At 50.2% G+C, this 23,679-nt stretch overlaps 1 protein-coding gene across 3 annotated transcripts; it reads right to left on the bottom strand.

Annotated features, from left to right (window-relative positions):
* Positions 1-1,995: 1,995 nt before the first annotated feature.
* On the bottom strand, positions 1,996-22,093 carry ALDH9A1 (aldehyde dehydrogenase 9 family member A1). Of its 3 annotated transcripts, none has more exons than XM_081298485.1 (11): positions 21,866-22,093; positions 20,479-20,663; positions 17,947-18,076; positions 17,006-17,140; positions 15,236-15,432; positions 14,346-14,486; positions 11,240-11,428; positions 10,943-11,030; positions 6,462-6,603; positions 4,258-4,370; positions 1,996-2,657 (listed from the first exon to the last, which is right to left on the bottom strand). In XM_081298485.1, the coding sequence occupies exons 1-11, from the start codon at positions 22,044-22,046 to the stop codon at positions 2,563-2,565; spliced, it is 1,596 nt and encodes a 531-aa protein (XP_081154611.1). In that variant the 5' UTR covers positions 22,047-22,093; the 3' UTR covers positions 1,996-2,562. The 3 variants fall into 3 exon arrangements, with proteins under 3 accessions (XP_081154611.1, XP_081154612.1, XP_081154613.1); XM_081298486.1 differs by having other exon boundaries at positions 20,518-20,663; positions 21,866-22,092; XM_081298487.1 differs by lacking the exons at positions 17,947-18,076; positions 20,479-20,663.
* Positions 22,094-23,679: the final 1,586 nt, after the last annotated feature.

The raw sequence follows: 23,679 nt of genomic DNA, 5'->3' as shown, positions 1-23,679 counted from the left end.
CCACAGGTGGCTACTGAGGACTTGAAATGTGGCCAGAACAACTGACAATTTTTTGGGGGGGGATACTAGAGATTAAACTCAGAGGCACTTTACCCATGAGCTACCTCCCCAGCTCTTTTTATTTTGAGGATCTAAGTGGCCCAGACTGGCCTCAAACTTGCAATCCTCCTGCCTCAGCCTCCCAAGTCACTAGGATCACAGGTGTGCACCACCACATCCGGCTAACAAGGTGAATCTTTTATTTAGTCTAAATTTAAGTAGCTGTATGTGGCTGGTGGCTACGTACTTGGAGAAAACAGCTCTGACACCAGCGGTCCTCAGCCTCTCAGTTCACCTGGGAGCATTTTAGGAACTCAGACTCCCAGATTAATTAAACTACATCTTGGTGTGTTCAGAGCTCTCTGGGCAATTCTCACATGCAAAGCTGAGAACCCCTGTTCTAAAGCACCATGTGGAGAACTCCATGCTCCTTAGATCAGGTTCAGACCCACAGGCTGAGCCGGGACGGCGGAGTGCACACATATGGGGAGGAGCCTGTGCTCAGGACGCCCTGAGCAGCACCCAGGCAGACGTGCACGTTTCCTCTGATCCCAGGACAGGGCAGCTCTCGCCTTCGGTACACTCTCAGTGTCCACAGGTCGCTGGTGCTGGTGCCTTCAGCAAAGGGCACAGACCTCTCCTGTGACCTGCGCGCTTCCTCCCGTGATGCACTTCACCCCCACGTACAGCACCGTGGGTGTCCTCACACTGCGTTGTTTATGGCTATGACAAGGAAACAACCTGGACGTGGCTGGCAGAGATGCAGGTCTGTGAGGTGCTGGGACCAAACCCAGGGCCCTGCACTGCTAGGCACACGCTGCACCACTGTGCCGCACCCCCAAGCCACAGACGCAGTTTTCATGGGTTCAATCCACAGGTGTGAAGCCCATGAGTCTTCACTGGGTTGGAGGCTCGGCTCCGAGGGGCTGGCTGCACTGTCCTGGGCCTGTGCCAAGGCAGCTGTCCCAGAAGAGAGTGTAGCTGGGAGGCAGAAGAGGAAGTGGCCAGATCCCCGGGTCCCTGAGAACACACCCCGTGACCCAAGGACCTCTACCAGCCCCCTCAACTGAAGTCCTGTGGCTTCCCTGGGGACCACGTCTTTAACACATGCCCTCTGGGGGATGTTCCACATCCCAACCCTGGAGTCTCCGAGAGGCTCCGGAGGGAGGGCAGCCCCACCGACTCCTTGGTTTCCAGCAAGTGAGACCATTCTGAACTGACCGCTGGAGCTGAAAGGTGACACACTGGTGTTGCTTGAAGCCACTGCGTGTGTGATAGCTTGTCACGGAAGACACGGGAACCAGGGAGGGGCACAGGAAGCACAAGGACTGGAGCCCACACCTGGCCTGCACCCATGCTCACTTAGGGCCCACCTGGGACCAAGACGTCTCCGACGGTTTCTCCTCCTCAAGGTCAGGCGTGGGCCTGTGTTGGCTGAGTGTGTTAAACAGAAGGGGCAGCAGCAAGCACCCAGGGCGCTCAAACCTTGGCCCCCGCCCCACTGTTTCTCCGTAGGACCATCAGGAACATGTGCCTTCCTGGGGGGTCCCTATTGCCTATGTTGAACAAGCATTCCAAGACACGGTGGGGGACCTCTGTGGCCTGGCAGGGTGTCCCGTGTGACCTCGGTGCAAACAGGACATGGTCAGGTCCAGCCCTGTGACGAGCACCTTTCCTTATCTCCGTCCCTATCTGTGACGCTATGCAGGCTGTCACTCATTACCCGTCTGGAAACAGAGAAGGGGGCAGGGAAGACGTGGCTGGAAGATCACCAGTCTCTCTCCAGGACATCTCTGCTCATGGGCAGCAGGGACGGATGGACTCACAGCCTGGGAGTGCCTCGCAGCAGCTCCATCTGCCCCTGCGCTTCCCAAGAGCAGACCCCGAGCCCTCTGCCTGAGCCCAGCGTCCCAGCGTCCCCGGGTGGGGTGGCGTCCAAAGCAAAGCACAAGGACCAACAGCAGATGCACTTTAATTTCACTGTTGCGCTCCCGCCCACAAAGAGGGAGTGGAACCCCCCGCCCCCCAAGCTACCGGCCAGAGCCGGGTCCCCTCATCAGCAGCTTCCTCGCTGGAATGACGGGACGGGACTAAAACCGTGAACACACAGGTGTCGCCTCTGCTGACCCCACTGGGAGCGGCCAGAGCACGTTCTCCAGGCCAAAGGACCAACGTGCTCGCGGGTGCAGCACGGAGCGTCCGGGTCCCTCTGCCTGCTCTCTGGAAGTGTGCTGCTGGCTTTGAAGATTTCACAGAAATTTTCATTGAGGAAAATCAAAACCATCTGGATTCGTGACTAAGTGGCACTTGCAACACATTTTCGATTAGGAAGGTAACTGAAAGGTGAAGAATAAGGCACAACCATTCCCTTACCCTCAATGGCCCCAAGTTGGACCTGGAATGGGTTCAGGAGGCTGGGCACACTAGTGGCAGAATGCCCACCCTGGCTGGGGAGGACCTGGTTCCAACCCCGCGCTGCCTGGTCCAGAGAGCCCCACCCGCGGACGGCCTCACTGTGGCTGTTCAAAACGCAGTTTCCACATCGCCCATCTCCACGTACACGGTCTTGAGCTGTGAATAATACTCAATTGTCACCCGGCCGTTCTCTCTGCCAAACCCTGAAAGGAAGAGAAAGGGCCAGGATGAGCCAGCAGTGCGACTGTCTGAAAGGCCCCCGCTGCCCAGAGCCAGGACTCGGGATTTGAAGCCTGGGGCTGACATCCTCAACCCACGGATCAGCCTTGGCTCTAGGACAGGAGGCAGGTCCACGGGTCTTTGGGGGTAAGGACAGGAACATGCACAGGTCTGTTTCTCACCAAAAAGAATCTTAATGCTGGGTGCCTACTATTCTGGGTAAAGGTCCAAAAATGTTCAGGTTTTGTATTAAGAAAACCTGCTAAAAATGTTAAAGCAGTCTCCACAACAATCAACCTGTTGTCTCAAAAGGTACTAATTTAAAACTTAACTCCATATAGCAGGTCTGTCAGCCTCTCGCAATCCTCCCTAAGAGAACCCGCTGCCTGCACCCTGCCTGCTCCCACGGGGAAGGGCCTGCTGCTGATTCCTCTGAGGACTCGGAGTCGAAGACACCGCCCAGTCCCTCGTGGACAAGGTTACTGTGTTCAGAGGACAGTACCCCATGCCCTAGATGGACAGGCAAGGACCAGGTACCCCCAAAACCACATGCTTCCATGAGCACCATTCACAGGATGCCACACACAAAGGTTCCGGCAAGTCCCAGCTATCCTGCGTCCCGTGTCCTCGGAGCACATGGCTGGTGGGACCAGCACTGCTCGGCAGACCCTGCTACCCCCTCACTCCCACAGGCATGCCTGGGACAAAGAAAGCAAACCCTGGCCTAGGACCCCAGGGGCCTAAGTGGCAGAGCCCGTGCAGATGTCCCGCACTAAGGTTCTGCGTTCCTGGAACAGCGCTTGGCTCCTGCTTGCCCTTGCAGCTAGTGTTCAGACCTTCTGCTGTTCCCCAAGGACCGCAGGGACCAGGGAGCACAATCAGGGAAAGCCCAACACCAACAAGAGTCAGGTCAACACCCAGCTGAGCAGAGTTCACGGGTCGCACGTCACCAACGCTGTGGTGGCCGTGAACACTGCCAGAAACCAGGGCTCAGACTCTTAGAGTGGCGCCTGGGCAAGACCCAAGCCCATTTTCAGTCTAAATGAAGAGGAGTGTGGGAATCAGTAGATGTTTACAGGCAACAATTTCCAAAAGAAAGAAGCTCTAAGAAACGGCTACACTCCTGCAGCCTCAAACCCATGACCCTGAGACCTCGGCATCTCTCAGGTGTAGGAGCCAGTCCACAGCCACGGAGCGGGACGAGAGTCACCGTACCTGACTGCTGAATAGCCAAGGGAGAGGTTTTTGTAAACTTCCCGGGGTTTATTTCAGAGGCACTTGGCCTGAACCCACAGTGGGCAGAGCTGGTCAGGTAGCCCTAGAGGAGGGTTTAGCAATCGCAGACCACAAAGAAAAAGAAACTCTGCCCCGACGGCAAGCCTTTCCGGGATGTGCACAGCAGTCCGCCAGCCGGCTGCACAGCAGAGCCTCCTGGAGACGCCTGGCCTCCAGAGATGTGGTGCGCGGGGAGGGCCAGGAGCCTCCACCCTGCCTGCGATCTGCTCTCACGAGGCGGAGGAGCCCCCGTCTGCAGAGGGGACGATGGCCCACCTGAGCCAGTGCTCTGCACTCGCCAGCACCCACCTGACTTCTTGTAGCCCCCGAAGGGCAGCTCCACCGGGCTGACGTTGTAGTTGTTTATGAAGCAGGACCCCGCCTGAAGCTCAGCCGCCACTCTGTGAGCCCGCTGGATGTCCCTACCAAGAAGAAGTGCTGGTCACTACAGCGTCCTGTGCTACACTTTACAGGAAAAGTCAAACTGCTGATCCTAAGGGCCCTAACGCCTTGCCACATTTTTCTTTTTTCAAAATGTTTTAAAAACTTTTATCAACAAGGCAAAACAGGCAGAAATTAAGAATTTATAGTTTCATCCCAAAGACATCCACAAAGTAAACAGCAACAGGGCTGCCAGAGGAATTCCACGAGAAAACCGTCTTCAACAAAGGGCGCAGGAACTAGAGAGCCGCGAGCAGCGCTCACTCACGGGCTCGGGCACAGGTCACAGACCTGACATCTGAGCAAACCCGGGAATAAACCTGCATGACCTTGGGTCCCCCTAAGCTGCATGAATTGACACCAAGTTACAGACAAAATTGACTTTGTCAAAATAAAGATTTGGGCTGCAAATAGGACTAACAAGAGAGTGAAAAGAGGGGCTGGGGTTGTGGCTCAGCGGTGGAGAGCTCGCCTAGCACTTGCGAGACCCTGGGTTCAATCCTCAGCACCACCTAAAAATAAATAAAACAAAGGTATTGCGTCCAACTGCAACAAAAAATAAATATTAAAAAAAAAAAAGAAAGCGAAAAGAAAACCCACAGATATGCAAATCAAAACCACCAGACAGCTCTCCACTCCGGGGTCGGTAAACTCAGGACAGACAACACGGGCTGATGACGGTGTACAGAGCTGGGACCTTCGTACATCCTCAGGGGAACGTAAAATGGTGCCTTCCCTCTGGAAAACAGGTTGGCTGTTCCTCAGAGAGCTGAACGTGAAGTTACCAGTGATGGGCACGTTCGCTACCAGGCGCACAGCCAAGAGAGTGCACGTGCCCGCACCAGCCAAGACGTGAGCAGCAGCACTTCCTAACAGCCCGAGGCTGTCATGGGAGTTGGCGGGCTGTGCGAGGTCACCGAGCAGCAGCAGAAACAGCCCAAAGCCAAAGGCGGCGAATCGGTACAATGGAATATCGTTCAGCAGGGGAGAGGAGCAGCCAGCCCATGTCAACACGCTTCATCACACGTGAAGCTTCGAACACTGAGGAGTGGAAGAAGCCCGTCCCAAAAGACACACGTCCTATGAGCCCATTTACACGGAATGTTTTCAGAACAGGCAAATCCACAGGACAGAAAGTGGATCAGCGTCACCAGGGTCTGGGGAGGACCTGGGGGGCGACTGCGAACCGGCAGGCAGCTCCTCCTGGGATGAAGACCACGGCGAGGGCACTGGGAGCCCGGGGAGTGGACGGGCTGTGCGAGGCCGCGGAGCAGCAGCAGGAGCAGCAGCAGGCGGGGCCGGGCCTGCCCAGAGCTCAAGGGTCACTACTTCGTGGGCCAAAAGGGAGCCTGGCTTTCCTTCCAGGCTCTGCCCACGAAGCCACCAAATGCTGAGCGCGGGTGTCAACAGACAAGCAGCCCCTGTGTAAAGCAGCCTCAGAAAATGGCGTTCCTACCGCCAAGGACAAATCAGATTCCCGTGTGTCACAGAACCCCGCAGGAGTCTTCACAGACCCCTGGCTCCCAATCTCCCTACCTCTATCACTGGGGCTGGACTTCGTACAGATTACAAGCTCCTCCTGGGATGAAGATTACTTCATCACAAGATCCCTCACGGTGGTCACACTGAAGAGCAGCCCAGGAACCCACAGCACAGAGACCCCAGGGGAGCTCCTGTGCGCTCCAGTTAGGAACTGCCAAGACACCAGAGACGGTGATCCTGAGGGCTACTGACCAGCAGTCACATGCACACGGGCATTTAAATTCCTTTACAGGTATGTTTTCAAAAGCCACCTAACTGAATGCTTTACACAGATCAGAACCCTAAAGGCTTTATTCAAGGACAGACCAAAGAGGACAGAATCTTCATCAACAAAGTGTAGAACTCAATTCACACCGGGTCGCGGGCCTTCACAGCAAACCACTCAACACTGCTTTGGCATCTTCTGACTTAAACTGAAGCAAACAGAAAGTGCTGCCTGGTGAGGGCAGCGGGCAGCGACAGATTTAAGCAGGCTGCAGCCCCACCCTCCACCCTCCACCCTCCCCTCTGCCTGGGCGTCCTGCACACACCTCGTGAAGACGCCAGCTGCCAGTCCAAAGGTGGTGTCATTGGCTCGTTCCAGAACCTCGGCTTCAGTGTCGAAGGGCAGGATGGACATGACGGGTCCGAAGATCTCTTCCCTCACACAGCTCATGTCGTCTCGGCAATCAGCTGCAGACATTCACAACAAAGCCCGCGTCACCGGAGCCAGCGTCCACGGTCAACAGGAGAACACTCAGCGTGCACTGCCAGTGGACACAAACTGCAGCATCCTTTCCACCTGGCAATGTCACAGGACTCACCACGGACTCGCAGCCAGGTGTAATCCTCAGTCCACATTCTGTCACTCACCATAAGGAACTAGCTAATGAGGACGGGGCCCAGGCAAAGCCAACAATGCTAGCGGCCCAGGAGGCTGAGGCAGGAGTGTTCAAGGCCAGCCTCAGAAACTTAGCAAGAACCTGTATCTAAGTGAAAAATAAAAAGTCATAGACCAACTCTGGGTTCAATCCCCAATACAAAAAAAAAACCCAGGAAGCAACAAACTAAGCATCTAAAGTAGAGGAAATGATCCTAATGATTAAAAAAAAAAAAAACTTCATAAAAGTTTTTTGGTTTTGGTTTTGGTTTTGGTTTTGGTACTAGGGACTTAACCCAGGGGCACTGAACCACTGAGCCACAACTCCAGTCCTTTTTTTTTTTTTTAATTTTGAAACAGGGTCTCAACCAAATTGCAAAGTTGCTCAGGCTGGCCTCAAACTTTCAATCCTCCTGCCTCAGCCTTTCAAATCCCTGGGAAGATGGGTGTGCACCACCCCTCCCAGAACACTTCTATGAAGCTTCTAAAAGCAAAGTATTTTTTGTTTTTGTGATGCTGGAGAGTGAGCACACACTTGGGCCTTGCACACACTAGGCACTGCCCCTGAGCTACGGTCTCAGCCCTAAAAGCAAAGTTTCTGAAGAAAACTTAGTTGAGTAATGTCATGATAAAACATTCACTAAAAATGATATGAAACTGTATACAGTATCATCCAAATTTCTCTTAAAATGTTACACATAGTTGGGTGTAGTAGCTGGCACACACCTAGCTAAAAGGAGGGGAGTTAGGAGGGTCACAAGTTCAAGCCCAGTCTCAGCAACTTAGTGAGGCCCTAAATAATTTAGTGAGGTTCTGTCTTAAAATGAAAACTAAAGGGCTGGGGATGTGGCTCAAGCAGTAGCACACTCGCCTGGCGTGCACAGGGTGCTGGGTTCCATCCTCAGCACCACATAAAAATAAAATGATGATGCTGTGTCCATTGAAAAACTAAAAAATAAATAAATAAATAAAAACTAAAAAGCGCTAGGGATGTAGCTCAGTGGTAAAGTGTCCCTAGGTCAGTCTCTAATGCCAAAAATAACTAACTAACTATATACATAAAAGGTTATGTATTTTTTCACGTCTTCTTAATGACTGTGATGTAATTAGAAATAAAAACAATGTCATCAAAACCCAGTATAAAAATATAAACCAGAAGTAAATAATTGAGGAGGTGTTCACTTTGCACAGAAATGCATTTAAGATCCTTTATGTGGCCCAGCCCAGTGGCATTCACCTGGAATCCCAGTGACTTGGAAATCTGAGATAGGAAAACTGCAAGTGTGAGGCCAGCCTCAGCAACTTCAGAGGTTCTGTTTCAAAAAAAGAGGGCTGGGGGAGGTGGCTCAGTGGTTAAACGCCCGTGGGTTCAATTGCCAGGACCATAAAAAAAAAAAAAAAGAAGAAGCAGCTTTACACGGCTGATTCCCTAAAGAGACCTGACTCACACTGGACATCTAAAATACGCACATCTAAAGAAGTTCCTGTATCCGGATGTCCACTACTAAACCTGAACCCCCGAGACTCAGGGGGCAGGGCGCTCTCCAACACTCACCTGCGACCGGCCCACCTGGCATAACCACCAGAGCAAGAACTGCTGGCTGAAAGGCTGTTATACCTGCAAAAAGGGCTCAGGGCAAACAGAGCTTGGGAGCCGCCTGGAAACACCAGCTTTCAGTCCCCAGGCCACTGTCCACAGATCTGCAAAGACGGCCATCCCACAGCCTCTCAAGAGACAGGCTGCTGGGGCTGGGGATGTGGCTCAAGCGGTAGCGCGCTCGCCTGGCATGCATGTGGCCTGGGTTCGATCCTCAGCACCACATACCAACAAAGATGTTCTGTCCGCAGAAAACTAAAAAATAAATTTTAAAATTCTCTCTCAAAAAAAAAAAAAAAAAAAGAGACAGGCTGGACCCTTACACAGTACACTGGACACCTGAAAGTCACTCTGTACTCTGGGGACACCTGAACTATCCTCAAAGACACTGTATTTAAGGGTAGTTTGTTAGGTTCTAACTCTTCAGAAACTAGTGGTCTGTTTACCATTGTTAGGAAAACCATTAGCCAGGATAGACAAGTACTCAAGACAGTTAAGTCATCACTCAATAGTCCCCGAAGATATTTTACCACCTTATACAGGCTGACGACACAGCAGGGCGGTGGGCAGCGAGTTCTGTACTGGGAATCAAGAAAGAGGGTATGAAAAGGAGCTGCTGACATGTAAGGACTGGAGAGGCTTCTGCCGGAAACCTGTAACTCACCATGTGTCAGTCCCTCCACCCCTGGGGGGGAATTGAAAGAGTGAGGCTCTGGAATGAGCCATTCCCAAGGTCTGACGTACATAAACATGAGTGTGGGTCTATTAAAGGCAGATTCTAATTACCCTAAGTACATGTATGAAGACATGAATGGTGTGAAAATACTTTGTGTACAACCAGTGACTTGAAAAATTGTGCTTAATATGTGTAATATGAAATGAATTGCATTCTACCATCATATATAACAAATCAGAATAAATGAATAATTTCAAAAAATCAGTTTGGATTATGCAATACCTGGATCCAATGCCCCAGAAATCATTTATTCCAAATGACTTAACTGCAAATTGTTCCCACATCTCTGCCTTTTTTAATTTACTCGGGTAAATTTAATATAGTACACTTTGATAATCTAATAAATGACTCTAGGCCCCATTGCAAAAAAAAAAAAAAAAAAATGCAGATTCTAGGCCTCAGCCCCTGAGAGTGACATTTAGGGGTCCACAGCAAGAAACTGAAATCTGCTTTTTCAACAAGTTTTCCAAGTAACATTGATGCAGCAAACACAACCAGGCTTTCAGAGTCACTGGATAAGATCAAGAGCTTCCAGCTCCCTGCTTAGGGGCACAGCCTGTTTACTTTTGTTCTAACTGGAAAATATACGTTCTGCATAAAATATTCAGAAATGCACATTAAACAACCCAAATCACCTTTAATCCCAGCACGCAGAGAAATCCACACTAATACAGTGGTATGTACAGTCCACTCCTTCTTTTGCCTCGGTAGACATTTTGCTTTTAACAGATTTGGGATAATCCCATGCACACTACTATAGAATCTACACTTGTTATTAAATAGTGTCCAAGGTTTTCCTATTCACTATTCACTTACTAACGCAAGCTGATCCATGATATGCATGCAAGGTTCACAGCTTTTAAACATTAATGATTCCGCCTATAGTAACAGTTAAAGGTTAAGCCACATCAAACATCAAGTATTAAAAACTGACACCACAGTCAACCTCGGGAATCAGCTTAGTTTATCAGATAAAGTGTTAGGAATTATACAACATGACTCAACCTCTATAGAATTTTCTAAAGCCTAAACTTACATTTTCATAGGAGATCCTAACATATTGTAAATGATAGAGACTGGTAGGAGCAGCGTTTAGAATAGTGGCTCCCTCTGAGGCAGGAGGAAAGAAGGGGGTTTCAGCAGGATGACCATATGGACTGGACAGTCAGGCCAAGAGGTTTTTAAGATTAAAAGGAGGGGCTGGGGATGTGGCTCAAGCGGTAGCGCGCTCGCCTGGCATGCGTGCGGCCCGGGTTCGATCCTCAGCACCACATACCAACAAAGATGTTGTGTCCGCCGAAAACTAAAAAATAAAAGTATTAAAAAATTCTCTCTCTCTCTCTCTCTCTCTCTCTCTCTCTCCTCTCTCAATCTCTCTTTAAAAAAAAAAAAAGTAAAGTAAAGATTAAAAGGAGGTGCTAATATTATTAAAGTAACATATTTTTTAAAAGATTAACACACCATCTGACATATTGGTTTCATCCACTGATGCTCTAAATTCAAATACTAAACAGTCTTCACTGAGGAAGTGAACTCATGGCCTAATTTTTCATCAAACATGCACTTCCATTTTGTTTCTCCCTTTCACCTTTTTGGGCTCTGTATTTGCAGAACAGCAGGTGCCGTCCCAGGCAAACCAGGCGGAGGCTCCCCTGAGACCCCAGAGGGCTTGGCAGCAGTGCAGGGATCCGCTCCTGCCCGGGGGGAGATACATGGCTTGCCAGCTCCTGCTCCACACCAGACACACAGCTTACAAATATGAGTTTCTCTCCATTCACTGTTTAAGTCAGACCATGTAAAAGCAAATGAGAAGACGTACTTAACACACAAGGTCTCATGTAATATCCATCTTTCAGTTTGGGATCCTGGGGTACATACGGATCTCCGCCACACAACACTCTGGCACCCTGCCCAAGGAGAGAAGAAAGCACCTGGGTCATCCACAGGCACCCCTGGAGGCCGAAGCCACCCCCCCACCAAGGAGCAGACGCAGCCAGCACCCAACCCCATCCCATGCCCCACCCTGCAGTGCCACACTGCTCAGGACACCCACAGCTCTGGACACAACCCAGAGAAGGGCACCCAGCCCCTCACCCAGCAGCCTCCTCACTGTCACCTGCTGCTTTGCCGACTTAACAAACCCCAGGACCCGCTCCAGGTGTGGCCGGTTGATGAGCGGGCCCATCCTCGTATCTTCCAGAAGGGGATCTCCAATTTTTATCTTCTGGGTCTGTTCCACCACTTCTTCCGTGAATTTATCAAGAATCGCCCTTTGCACAAACACTCTTGTGCCATTGCAGCAAACCTAAGGGACAGATGTAAGACAAAACGTGCGTAAGGGGGAAGGGCAAGCAAAAACCCCACAGCTTTAAACTTAAAAGAGGCACAACAAGGTTTTTAAAGGATATTTTCATCTCTAAAAATCGTCCCTGTGCTGAATAAGGACGGTCTGTGTGACGATGCTCACACCACTCTGCAAACACGAGTTCACTTTTATCCCGTTCATCTGGACTTCCCAAGTCCACTGCCGCCGTGCCCGTGAGGCCTGGACCTCCTGCATTCTTCTCGTGTGCAACCTGCTGTGTGTCTCAAGGAGGGGACCAGGTGACTGGGAGGCTGAGGCAGGAGGATCACGAGTTCAAAGCCAGCCTCGTCGACTCAGCAAGTCCCTGTCTCTAAAAACAGGGGAGAAGGGATATGGCTCAGTAGTTAAGTACCCCTGGGTTCAACCCCCAGTATCAAAAAAAGGGTGGGGTGGGGAGGATTGGCCAGTTAAGGAAGAACGAACAAACGAACAAATAAAAACACCAAATATTAGTAAGGATGTAGAGAAACTGAAAAGGGGGGCTCTGCTGGCAGGAATATGGGCTGGTACAGCCGCTGTGGAAAACAGGAGGGAGGCTCCTTCAGGAACGACCACACGACATGTGAATCCTCCTCCGGATTCACATCTGAGACTGAGGGCAGGGACTTCTACAGATTGGACATGCGCACATCAGTGCTCTTTCTCACAACAGCCAGAAGATGGAAACGACCCATGTTCCTCAGTCAAAGGCAGGAGGGACAACCTGGCGCATACACACCACGGAATACTATTTAGCCTGTTAAAGGGGAAGAAGTTCTGACACACAGTGCCACACAGATGAACCCTGGAGACACTTAGGTGAAACAAGCCACAAGTAAAAGAAGAAATACTGTACAGTCCCGTTTGTAAGGGACCTGGAACAGCCACGTCACAGAGCAGCAACCAGGGAACAGAGTTGTTACCTAATGATTTCAGAATTTCCGTGTGGAGGGATGAGTCAGCTCTGGAGATGGATGGGTGACAGCGCTAACTGCACACAACACACATGTGCTCAATGCCGCCGGGTACTGGAGAATGGTTCCAGTGGCAAACTCTGTTTGTTGTTGTTGTTGTTGTTTTTAGTTGTACATGGGCACAATATCTTTATTTTGTTTATTTATTTTTATGTGGTGCTGAGGATCAAACCCAGGGTCTCACACGTGAGAGGTGAGTGCTCTACCGCTGAGCCACAGCCCCAGAGCCTCTGTTATGTTTTACTGAAAAAAATAACAGTGTGTAAGGAACTCACACAACCGCCCAAATAACCAAACAGCCCTGATTAGAAAGTGAGCAAAGGACCTGAACAGACATGTTTCCAAAGATATAAACTGACGGGCAGGGCTGGGGATGTGGCTCAAGCGGTAGCGCGCTTGCCTGGCATGCGTGCGGCCTGGGTTCCATCCTCAGCACCACATACCAACAAAGATGTTGTGTCCGCCGAGAACTAAAAATAAATATTAAAATTCTCTCTCTCTCTCTCTCTCTCTCCTGTCTCTCTCTCTCTCTCTCTCTCTCTCTCTCTCTCCTCTCTCACTCTCTCTTTAAAAAAAAAAAAAATTTTTTTTAAATAAATAAATAAACTGATGGGCAGGTATGTGAAAGGTGCTCGGCAGCCCTAGCTGCTGGGAAAAAGCAAATCAAAATCTCAGTGCCCTCGCCTGGCGCCTGTCAGGATGGTTACCGTTGGAAGATAGAAGACAGGAGCGTGTTCAGGGACGTGGAGGAGGGGAGCCCCGCCCTCTCTCAGGGGACGTGACTTAGTGAGCCACTGTGGAAACAGTGTGGAGGCTCCTCCAAAACCTGCAGCACAGCCACACGAACCCCTGCGAGAACGTCCAAGAGTAAAGAGCTCGGCAGCCACAGAGCACGGCGCGCACCAGCCCATCTGCAACCCCAAGCACCAAGACAAAGACACCGTGGAGCAGGACACGGGGTGAAGCCTAGTCCTCGACCGTGATGCCCAGCGGAGGGCGAGCTGCGCCTGCAGAGGAGCTGGCAAGGGGAGGCACGCGGAGGGAAACCCCTCACCAGGCGTCAGCGAGAATCAGTGTTGGTGACAGGCTGCGAGAGCCTGACGAGGACAGGTGGCTCAAGATGTCCCCAGGAGGCTAGCTCCCCCGAGGCACAGGTGAGGCTTCAGTGAGGGCCGCCCTGACTGCAGGCTCACGGCCAGACCACATCACACACCGTGCTATCCCCACCATAAGGGCACAAACTGACGCGAAGCTGATTAACAAGAACGTCAGACCACCCCAAGGGAGGGACCTCTACAGAGCAAACGTCCAGGTCCCCAAAGATGATCACCTGAGGAGCTACTCCAGCAAAAAGAGATGAGAGACAGACGGCCGTGATCACTGCGCGTCACACAGAGGGCAACGACTGTCACGCCCAGGTCTGTGTACAATTTTAAAAAACTGGTAATTTGGAAGGAGGAAAAAGAAAAGCAGTCAACCGAATGCAGCACCGTGTCTGAACCCTGAATGAGAACATTTTTTTCTTTTGCTAAGAGCACATCGATCAAACGAATGGCAGAATTCTACTGATAATGCACATTAGTACCACCCTGTCAGGTGAATCTTCTGATTTTACCAGGTGTGCTGTGCTTATATGAAATAAGGCACTTGTTCTTAGGAACACTGAGGGGCGTGGAGCTTCGGGGCCAGCGCCCACAACTTCCTGTCAAGTAGTTGGAGAAACTTAGTAAGTACTCGGAGGTGCACACCCACGAGGAGCCATGAAGTCAGAGTTGACACCTCAGCGGCTCATGGGGAGTCTCCGTATTATGTAGGCAACTCTCTTGTCTCAAAGGTCTTCAGGAGCAAGTAGGAGATGCTGCAGACGGAGCGGCTCCCCCCAGCCTCCTCCAGTGACTACGCACCTGGCCTTGCGTGAGGAAGTTGGCCATCATCGCCCCCCTCACGGCATTCTCCAAGTTGCAGTCGGAGAAGATGATGAGTGGAGATTTGCCCCCGAGTTCCAAGGTCACAGGTTTGATCCCTTTAGCTGACAGTTCCATGATCTTGGAAAAGAAAGACAGAGCATTCAGAAGTAGGACTCCAATCAGACTGCACTCTACAGAGCTCAGCCCGAATCAACAAAGCCGCCTGACTACACAACCCGCAGCCTCTTTCTCCTCAACATACGGTGCCCTTGGCCTATTTACTTTTCCAGAGCCAGGTGTGATGGCATGTGCCTATAAGCCTAGCTGAGGCAGGAGGATTACAAATTTGAGGCCAGCCTCAGCAACTTAGCAAGGTCCTGTCTCAAAATTATAAAAAGGGGTGGGAGGTAGCTCAGTGGGAGAGTGCCCCTGGGTTCAACCCCAGTACTATAAAATACCTAGCTGATTAAAATATTCTCTTCCAGAAAACTGAAGAGAATCCACAGAGGCCCCCTGAAACTCTGAGGGGCTTTCCCTGGGACCACTACAGTCAGAATGGCCGCGTTACTGCCACAGTGTTGAGGCAGCAAGCCCAGAACGCAAACTCGACAGATGTGAAATACCAGGGAAAACACCCTTCCTCTGTGGGAGGCACAAGACCACCAGGCCTCCCCCGAGACACGTCACCTCCCCAGGCAGGAGCAGGGGCTGCACCCACCTGCCTAACCAGGACCCCACGCGAGCGAGCTCCCCTCCACGCTCCTACGGGGAACTCCAGAGGTTGGCCCCAAGGAACCCCCTGCCCCTTCCAACTGGTTAGGTAGAAGCCAAAGAGAGTCCCATACAGCCTGGGCAGGCTCTCCGGCCACGTCCAGAAGCCACCTCACCTTCACACCAGTGGGCACGCTTCCAGTGAAGGAGACCTTAGCCACATCGGGATGCTGACACAGAAACTGGCCCGTGGCGGCCCCTCCCTGCACCACATTAAAGAGCCCAGGAGGCACTCCGGCCTCCGCATAGATCTCAGCCAGGAGCAGGGCGGAAACGGGCGTGAAGGGAGACGGTTTAAAGACCATAGCGTTACCTGTGTGAACCCAAAACACAAAGACTCGAGACCTGGTCTCTACGAAACCAGAATAATCCCAGTGTTTCCTGTCCCCCCTCAGATCCCACAATTGCTGTTGTAATAGACATACCTTGTCCTTCATTTTGGCTTCTATCATTAAACACACCTGAAAACACACCTGCCCAGTCTCAAACCCCTTACACCTGCACAGCTGGCCGTGCACGTAACGATCCCATTAACACCCTCGGCAGCACCAAGACGTAGGTACGGTTAGTCCCATTTTATAAAAGCTGACACTGAAGACCTGCAGGGTTCACTTGACTAGAGTCCCCAGAGCTGCTGGCTTGATTCTGACACTCTTTCTCCTCTATCACACTGTCTCTCAAAATAGGAGTATGGACTCCTGTAATCCCAGCAGCTTGGGAGGCTGAAGCAGGAGGATCGATCGAAAGTTTAAGGCTCTAAGCAACTTAACAAGACCAAGTCTCTAAAAAATAAATAAAAAGGGCTGGGGATGTGGCTCAGTGGTGGTTAAGTACACTAAAGAGAATCCACTAAAACAAAGAGCCCCCATGGCAACAGGACACGAGAAATTCTCTAACGTGGCATCCTAACAGGCTTTTATCACTGGGTTTTTAAGTTAAACAAACTTTTTCCCTACAGACTCTTTATTTTCATACAGTACAAGGAAACTGCTTCCTGGCCACCTCCTTGGCCACCAGAGCCCTTCTATCATTTCTCAAGACCCTTCAAGAAGGGGCTTTGCCTTCTGCTCCCAAATCGAGTCACACTCCTGCTAGTGTCAGGAGCTGCCACGTAAGAACCAAGTGCCCCTTAGCTCTAAGCAATGAGAGTGTGGAGATGTGGCAAGCCAGCCATGGGCTGTGTGTGTGTGTGCACTATGAGCACTGAGCTCACAGGGTGGACTGAACCCACGCTGGCCCTCTGTTTGGGAGGGGGACGTATGTGTCTTTTTGTGTCTTTTTGCTAGCTCTGCCTATGATCCCCTGCAACATGAGATGGGCGTGTCCTTCCTAGATGTCAGTCAACCTGCTGACCGCAGACATCAGAAGCTAGACTCAACCCCCTGAAACATGACCCCTTGCCTCATCTGAATGGCTTCTCCCCAATAAAAGGGTTCAGCACCTGCTCCTCACTCTCTTTATTGCTTGCCTTGCCCCCCTTGTGGGAGCTGTGGTTCATGAGTGGTCACTGAACCCAAAGAAAAGGTACTTTCTGTGTCAGTGTTTTTATTTAGTCCCCAAATTCACTTGGAGTGACCCTGACCAGTCTAGTTGTGTGATGCGACATGCTAGAAATTCTTATCCAGAAAAGACAAATCTAATTCGATTAAAGAACAAAAATTAGGTTTCTTTCTCCCATATACAAAAATTAGCTGGGCTAATAAAAAGTGGGACCCCGTAGATGTGATCCAGTGTGGGACCTGAACATCAGCTCCCTGGGGGCCAGGCAGGGCAGGTGGGGACACGTCCTCTGAGGCCGCTGTGCTCTGAATTGTGCGAATGTGGAGAGGTGAGGGGGAGAAGACAGGGGAATGGACGCTCCTGGAACAGGAACAGGTGCCTCTTACCGCAGGCCAAAGCAGGAGCAGACTTCCAACAGGCGATCTGAAAGGGGTAGTTCCAGGCTCCTATCCCCACACATACCCCAAGTGGCTCTCTTCTGGTGTAACCAAAGGATCCTCCTGGGAGCTGGACGTGTTCACCTAAGGGGAAGGCAGAGGTCAGAGAGGAATGCAGGCCGGTGCTCCCAAGCTTCTCCAACAGCACCTCCAGGGCCTGGTCTGCCCACACTCCAGGCAGGCCAGCCTCCTTCTGCCCCAAGACACTGCTCACCGTGCCCACTCTTTCTCTCTTTGTTTTTTTGTTGTTGTTGGGGGTGGGGGGAGTTGGACCCAGGGCCAGGGCCTGGCACATGCTAGGGTAGTGCTCTACCACTGAGCTACAGGACCGGGTTTTTTATAAAATTTTATTTTAAGACAGGGTCTCACCAAGTTGCCTAGGCTGGCATCAGGCTCACAACATGCACTCATCCTACTTAATCCTCTAAAAATTCCTCTACCAAGATAACTTTGATGAAATAAAATGGTAATGTGGAGAAGCTTGGAATAGGGGAGAGTCTGAGGACCCAAAAACCTCAGACTGTGGCTCCCCATGCTCAGGTGGGCCTTACCAACTGCCCAATATGAATTGTTGCCAACTTCATAACTTGTCAAAGAGTTTTTTGCTCAACAGGTGACACTGGTAAATATGACAAGCTAACGTTTACAAAAATTGTTTTTTCAGCAACCTGGTCCAAAGCTCAAGCACCATGCCCGGCGCGTTACTTGCAGCGTGTCATCTAATCCTAAAGACAACCCAAGAAGCTAAGCTGGAGGTTACAGCTCCAGCTCTGATAAGGAAAACCAGTGAACATACCCCCTCCCGGCCCCGGAGAAGACTGTGAACCCGGACTTCAGCCCCGACCTAGCTTCACTCAAAACCTCTGCTCTTCGGCCCTCTGTTGGCTTACCAGCCAAGGACCCAGCCAGGCCCGCAAAGTACTCCAGGCACTGCCAGCAAGAGGCCACGTCCAAGCGGGCCTCAAAGACAGACTTGCCATTGTTGATGGTCTCCACAGTGGCAATGTCCTCTGTTCGCTCCTGAGGGTAGAACACAAGAGGAGCCCTAAGACACGTACATCTGGAGGCACTCAGGGCCTGTACGACATGCACTACTTGGTTTTTTAAAATAGCAACAGCTTTCACTTTCAATGAAAATGAAAGGAATGGCCCCGTGGCATTTGGCAGAGAGATGCTTCCTGCCCTCCTCTCCAGTTCGCCAAGCGACAGACACGTAAGCCCACAACCTCTTTACAAGCTCAGTCAAAAAACAGTTCCGTGAAGAGTGATGCTACGTTTCTGTGTCTTCCTGTGTGCATATGTGGGCCTGAGCATATGGTGAGAGAGAACAGTCCTTAGGGAAATGTACAAAAAGAAAAGGCATTATTCCCAGAGTAGATTTCAGAGCAAAAGATATTACTAGATACTATTTAGGACTCATAGAAATCATTTTAATTCCAATTCTTTTTTTTTTTTTTTTGGTACCAGGAATTGAACCCAGGGGCACCAGACCACCGATCCACATCCCCTGTCCTTTTTTTATATTTTATTAGAGACAGGGTCTCACCCAGTAGCTTTGGGCCTTGCTAAATTGCTGAGACTGGCTTTGAACTTGTGATCCTCCTACCTCAGCCTCCCAAGCTAATAGAATTATAGGCTTTTTTTTATGTTTATTTTTTAGCTTTAGGTGGACACAATATCTTTATTTTACACTTATGTGGTGTTGAGGATCGAACCCAATGCCTTGTGCATGCTAGGCGAGCGCTCTACCACTGAGCCACACCCCAGCCCCTACAGACATTTTTAAGAAGACATAACCACATATGTTCATGAATTGTTAAAAAGAAAAAAAGGACAAACCAAAATAATTATCAGCTTAGAATGATAAAATTAAATTCTTTTTTTTAAATATTTTTTCAGTTGTAGTTGACACCATACCTTTATTATTTATTTTTATGTGGTGCTGAGGAGCGAGCCCAGGGCCTCGCACGTGCTAGGTGAGCACTCTACCACTGAGCCACAACCCCAGCCCCAAATTAAATTCTTAACAGGAGGAATTTTTTTTTGTCAAGAAAAAGTTCTCCATGACTGTTTTGACATTTCTGCATGGTCCAGGCTTCTGCGCCAAGAACTCGGGCAGGTGATATAAACGGCAAAGGCTTGGGAGGCAGAGACCACGTCTCTGTCAGGCAGAGAACTCTGGAGCAATATGGACATACAAAGCTCTCCGCTGCATGCTCCTGGTGACATGCGCTTACATTTCAGAGTAAAAATCTCAGTGACCCTTCCCTCTGTACCCCAAAAATGGGCTTAATGATAATCTCTCTCCAGAGGACAGGAAGGGCAAGATGTGCCAGCAGCCCAAGACAGGCTGTCTCATAGGTTTAGGGTTCCCCTGGGGTACAACCCATGTACAAATGGACAGGCATCACCTGAGGGGAGGAGCCTTGGAAAGCCGCGTTCAAGTCGGCTCTGCCTGCTACACTGTGCTCTGACACACCATCTTCTTCTCCGACCCCAGAGCCTCATGTGTTGTCAGAAATGCATACACACTCTTGCAAGTAGGGCAACTCTCAAACCCTGTTACTTAACACATTTAGACCAAGCTGGGTGTAGTACACCTACCTGGGGCAAAATATGAAAAAACAAACAAACAAAAAAAAAAAAAAAACAATTTCTTCCCAATTACTTAGTGGGCTAAGGCAGGAGGATCACAAGTTTAAAGCTAGCCTCCAAAACTTAGTGAGGCCCTAAGCAACTTAATGAGAATCTGCTTGCTCCTCAATCCAATCCCCAGTATCCCCCCCAAAAAAAAGAAGAATCCCCACAGTCCTACTACTCGGCTATGCATGATCCATATTTCAATGTGTATTCTTCTGAATTTTACAACTTTACTTGATGAATACCCATTAGTTTCCATTTATAAGATTCTAAAAATTTATGTGTTTTTTTTTTCTTTTCTCTCTCTTTTTTTTTTTTTAAGGGAGCATGTATGAAACTATTACATCTTTCCAGGCAATTAAAGTAAAAAACCAAACTAAAAAAGGAAGATACAATTAAGTATTAGAAGAAGAAATATAAAAAGGAACTAACATACAAAATGCATTAAAAAAAAAAAAGGAGACAAGCCACATAAAGTACATTATAATTCAAAACAAATACAGAAGAGAAAATCTGCCAAGGGAGACGGCCAAAAGCCAAGATCCAGTAAGAAATGAAAGCTTGTTTTTCATACCAAAGGGAACATGTGGCAATGTTTTTCCACTTCAACAAACATTATATAACCTGGAGCTGTAGATGTGGGAGAGCTTGTGTGAGGCCCAGGCTCCAATCCCCAGCACCAAAAAGAAAAGTTAAACCTAGTGTTATACCAAATTTAACTACAAAGAACCCTTGAAGCAATGTGTGAGGAGCCTTCTGGAGAGGAATATATTAATACACACCCTTATTATCTTGGCAGAGGGGAATATATTAATACACACCCTTATTATCTTGGCAGCCTCCAAGAGGATTCGGCACCGCTCCAAGCCAGATTTCTTACTCCATAGTTTAAAAGCAGCCTTTGCATTTTGAACAGCCAAATCTACTTCCTTTTCACCAGAACATGTGAAAGTAGCTATTATTCGGCCTATAAAAAAGGGGAAAGTCAGCTTCATCTCAAATTGTTGCAACATATTAAAATAAAATTGTGTATAAATGTGTTTTTCGGGATCCCCTTCCTGTTTTTAAGTATGGTCTGATTTAGTGACCACTGCTATACAAGTATTTTTTTTTTTTTGGTAGTCATTGACCCCTTTGGAATCTAATAAAAGTTGCAGACCTCTCTCCAGAAAAAAGCACTTAACCACATTTCAGACTGAGAAAGATCATGTCCCTTGTTGTAAACTAACCATGTTTGGGCTGATAACCCCTGTCCTGTATTCAGAGTTGAGTTCACTAACATTAACTTTTTAAAAAATCCGTGCAACACTCCTTACTACTTCTCACAATAGGGGGGATGGGGGAGTTGTAGCTCACGGGTAGAGCTCTTGCCTAGCACATGTGAGGCACTAGGTTCCATCCTCAGCACAACACAAAATAAAATAATTTTTAAAAAATAAGAATCTCAGGGTCTTGCGAAATCAGAATTGAAAGGAATCAGTCTTCTGGATGTAAACTCTTACTTTCAAATCCCTTTCTATTCTCTAACTGTCATACCACTGACACTGGATAAATATGGTTAATAAGCAAGAAATGTTTTTCCCCAAAAAGAAAACAGTCTTTCTTACTCCAACTTTATTCCCTATCCCTACCTGGGGCAAAATACGAAAAAAAAAATCAATTTCTTTAGACCCATAGCCCAAGGATTGTAACCAAATCCAACTAAATCAACAAAAATTCTTTAAGAATAGCAACTCAACATTTCCTTTTCACAAGAGTTCCTGGGACTCCCCTTTTTGCGGAGATATTAAAGCCTGCAATCTCTGTAACACACTTGAGCAGCTGTAAAGGCTGCAAAGGCAGCGAGGCAGACTGCAGATAAGGTCCCAGAGCCGTGTTCGTCCACTCTCCAGGCCCGAGGGGCGGAGCCATGCTCCCGCCCAGCCGAGGCCAGCGGCGCTCCGCGGCCCTCCCTGTCCCCGGGGGGCCGAGCTACCTCAACGCCCAGCCCCTCCGCCACCCCTGCCCCCTGCCCCTGGCCCTCGGTCCCTTGCCCCTTGCCCCAGCACTTCCTGAGCACCCGGCCTGCCTGCCCGCGGCTCTGCCCGCGCGCCGACGGTGCGGAGGAGGTCGGCCGCCGGCCCGGCCGGCTCTGCGGGGCGCCGCCCCAGGGTGACCGCCGCGAGTTACCGGTGGCGGGCTCGAAGGCCGTCTCGGTGCCGGAGGCGTCCACCGGCTCCACGCGGGCCCCGCTGCGATAGTTGAGGGGCTGCGACACTGTGAAGGTGCCAGTGCTCATGGCGGCGACGCAAGCAGGCCGAGGGGCGCGGAGCAGCGTGGGCAGCGCGGCTAGCAGGGCTCGGAGGACCATCTATCTGCGCGGAGGTGGGCGCCCGGCCGCGGGGCGGGGCGGGGCCTGCGGGGGCGTGTCGCAGGGTTCTGGGCGTGGCCGAGGGCGGGTGGTGTGAGAGAGAGGCCTGATTGGCGAGTCGTAGCATGCGGGGCGGGGCAGAGGGGCGGGGCCTCACTGCCGCGGGGTCCGGGGCGGACGGGTCCCAGGAAGAGCGGCGGGCGGGGGCAGAGAGGGCGGGACCGGGGGAGAGGAGGCCCCCTAGAGGGCGGGGCCGCGGAAGACTGGTCCCTGGGAGAGCGGCACGTCCAGGGGCCGGGGCGCTGGGGAGGCGCTGGCCTGGGCACAAAAAGTGGGCGGTGGAGCAGGGCCTTGTGGCGTGGTGAGATCAGAGTTGGGGGAGAGCGCGGCCTCGGGGGGCCGAGCTAGGACACTGGGGGGTCGAGGTCCTGCCCCGACTGCACCAGGAGGGTGGAGCTGCACCTTCGGCTCCTCCACCTCCAACCCCAACCGCTGAGAGGACACCCTTTTCCTGGTCCGTATTTGCATAGCACTTTTGTGAGTGTGTGTGTGTGTGTGTTCGCGCGCGCGGCCCGGAGGTCCCAGAGCCTCCAAGCATGCTAGACCCGGGCTACACACAGCCTGGCAGGACACCGTCAAAGTATTTTTGGAGCGTGTCATCGCTTGCAGTCTTCCCAGGATCTCACTCTTGATCTTATCGCCCAGAGAAAGCAGAAGATTGGCCTGCCAGGGGTCCTACTTTAGTCGTTATTTCACCCTTAACCTGTTTTGTCCCGTCGACCAGATGGGGAACACCAATAAAAACTTAAATTTAGTATATAATCTATAATAATAAAATTAAATAATTATAATGTATACAAGCTCTAGATTATGACGTCCGACCTGTCTTAATGCACCTGCATCAATTTCACTGAAGTGTTCCCAGATTTGAAAATTTGGGACTTGGGGTTTTTTAAAACGTATAATTCTTGTTTAAGCATTACTGTGAAGGCCAGCGAAGGTGCTGCCAAGGAGATACACAGTACTATGATGTGAAATGCTTTTAAATTCTAAAAGCAATGTAAATGCTGATGGTGACAAACAGTGACACAAACAAGCCTGGTGTACAGGGCACAAAGGGCGAAGGCCACATGTAAAGGTGTGGGGTGAGGGAAATCTTCCACCTGCTGCCGCAGCTCACCCAAGGTCTCAGACAGCAAAGGGATTTTGCACAAAGGCAGTCTTGTGCATTCTTACTCAACTTCTGTGCATCTGCATAGAGACCTTCATGAAGAGAAATCAGTCCATGATGCATGTGGAAGTTCTCTTGCAGCTTGTTTCTCCTCCAGAGGATGCAGTCGTCGTAGTCTCTTCTTCTTCTTCTCCTCCTTCTTCCTTCTTCCTTCTTCCTCCTTCTTCCTCTTTCTTCCTCCTTCTTCCTCCTTCTTCCTTCTTCCTTCTTCCTCCTTCCTTCTTCTTCCTTCTTCTTCCTTCTTCTTCTTCCTCCTTCTTCTCTTCTCTTTTCTTCTCTTTTTCCCCCTGCCTGCCTTTAGCTACCAGCACATCTGCACAATATTAGAAGTGTGGTTTTTAGGTTTAGAGCAGAAAATAACTATTCTGGTGAATTTTTCCAACACCATACCAATTCGTTAAT

Source organism: Spermophilus citellus (assembly GCF_964194105.1).
Source record: "Spermophilus citellus genome assembly, chromosome: 6".
Lineage (NCBI taxonomy): Eukaryota > Metazoa > Chordata > Mammalia > Rodentia > Sciuridae > Spermophilus > Spermophilus citellus.
Note: the sequence above shows the minus strand (reverse complement) of the source record. Positions and strands in the feature narration are given on the sequence as shown.

Coding starts and splice junctions, on each gene's coding strand:
- ALDH9A1 (XM_081298485.1), bottom strand. CDS start 22,046: ATGGTCCTCCGAGCCCTGCTAGCCGCGCTGCCCACGCTGCTCCGCGCC. Junction 14,487..15,235: donor GCGTGCCCACTGGTGTGAAG/GTGAGGTGGCTT, acceptor TTCTTTTCCAAG/ATCATGGAACTGTCAGCTAA. Junction 11,031..11,239: donor TTAAGTCGGCAAAGCAGCAG/GTGACAGTGAGG, acceptor CTCCTTGGGCAG/GGTGCCAGAGTGTTGTGTGG.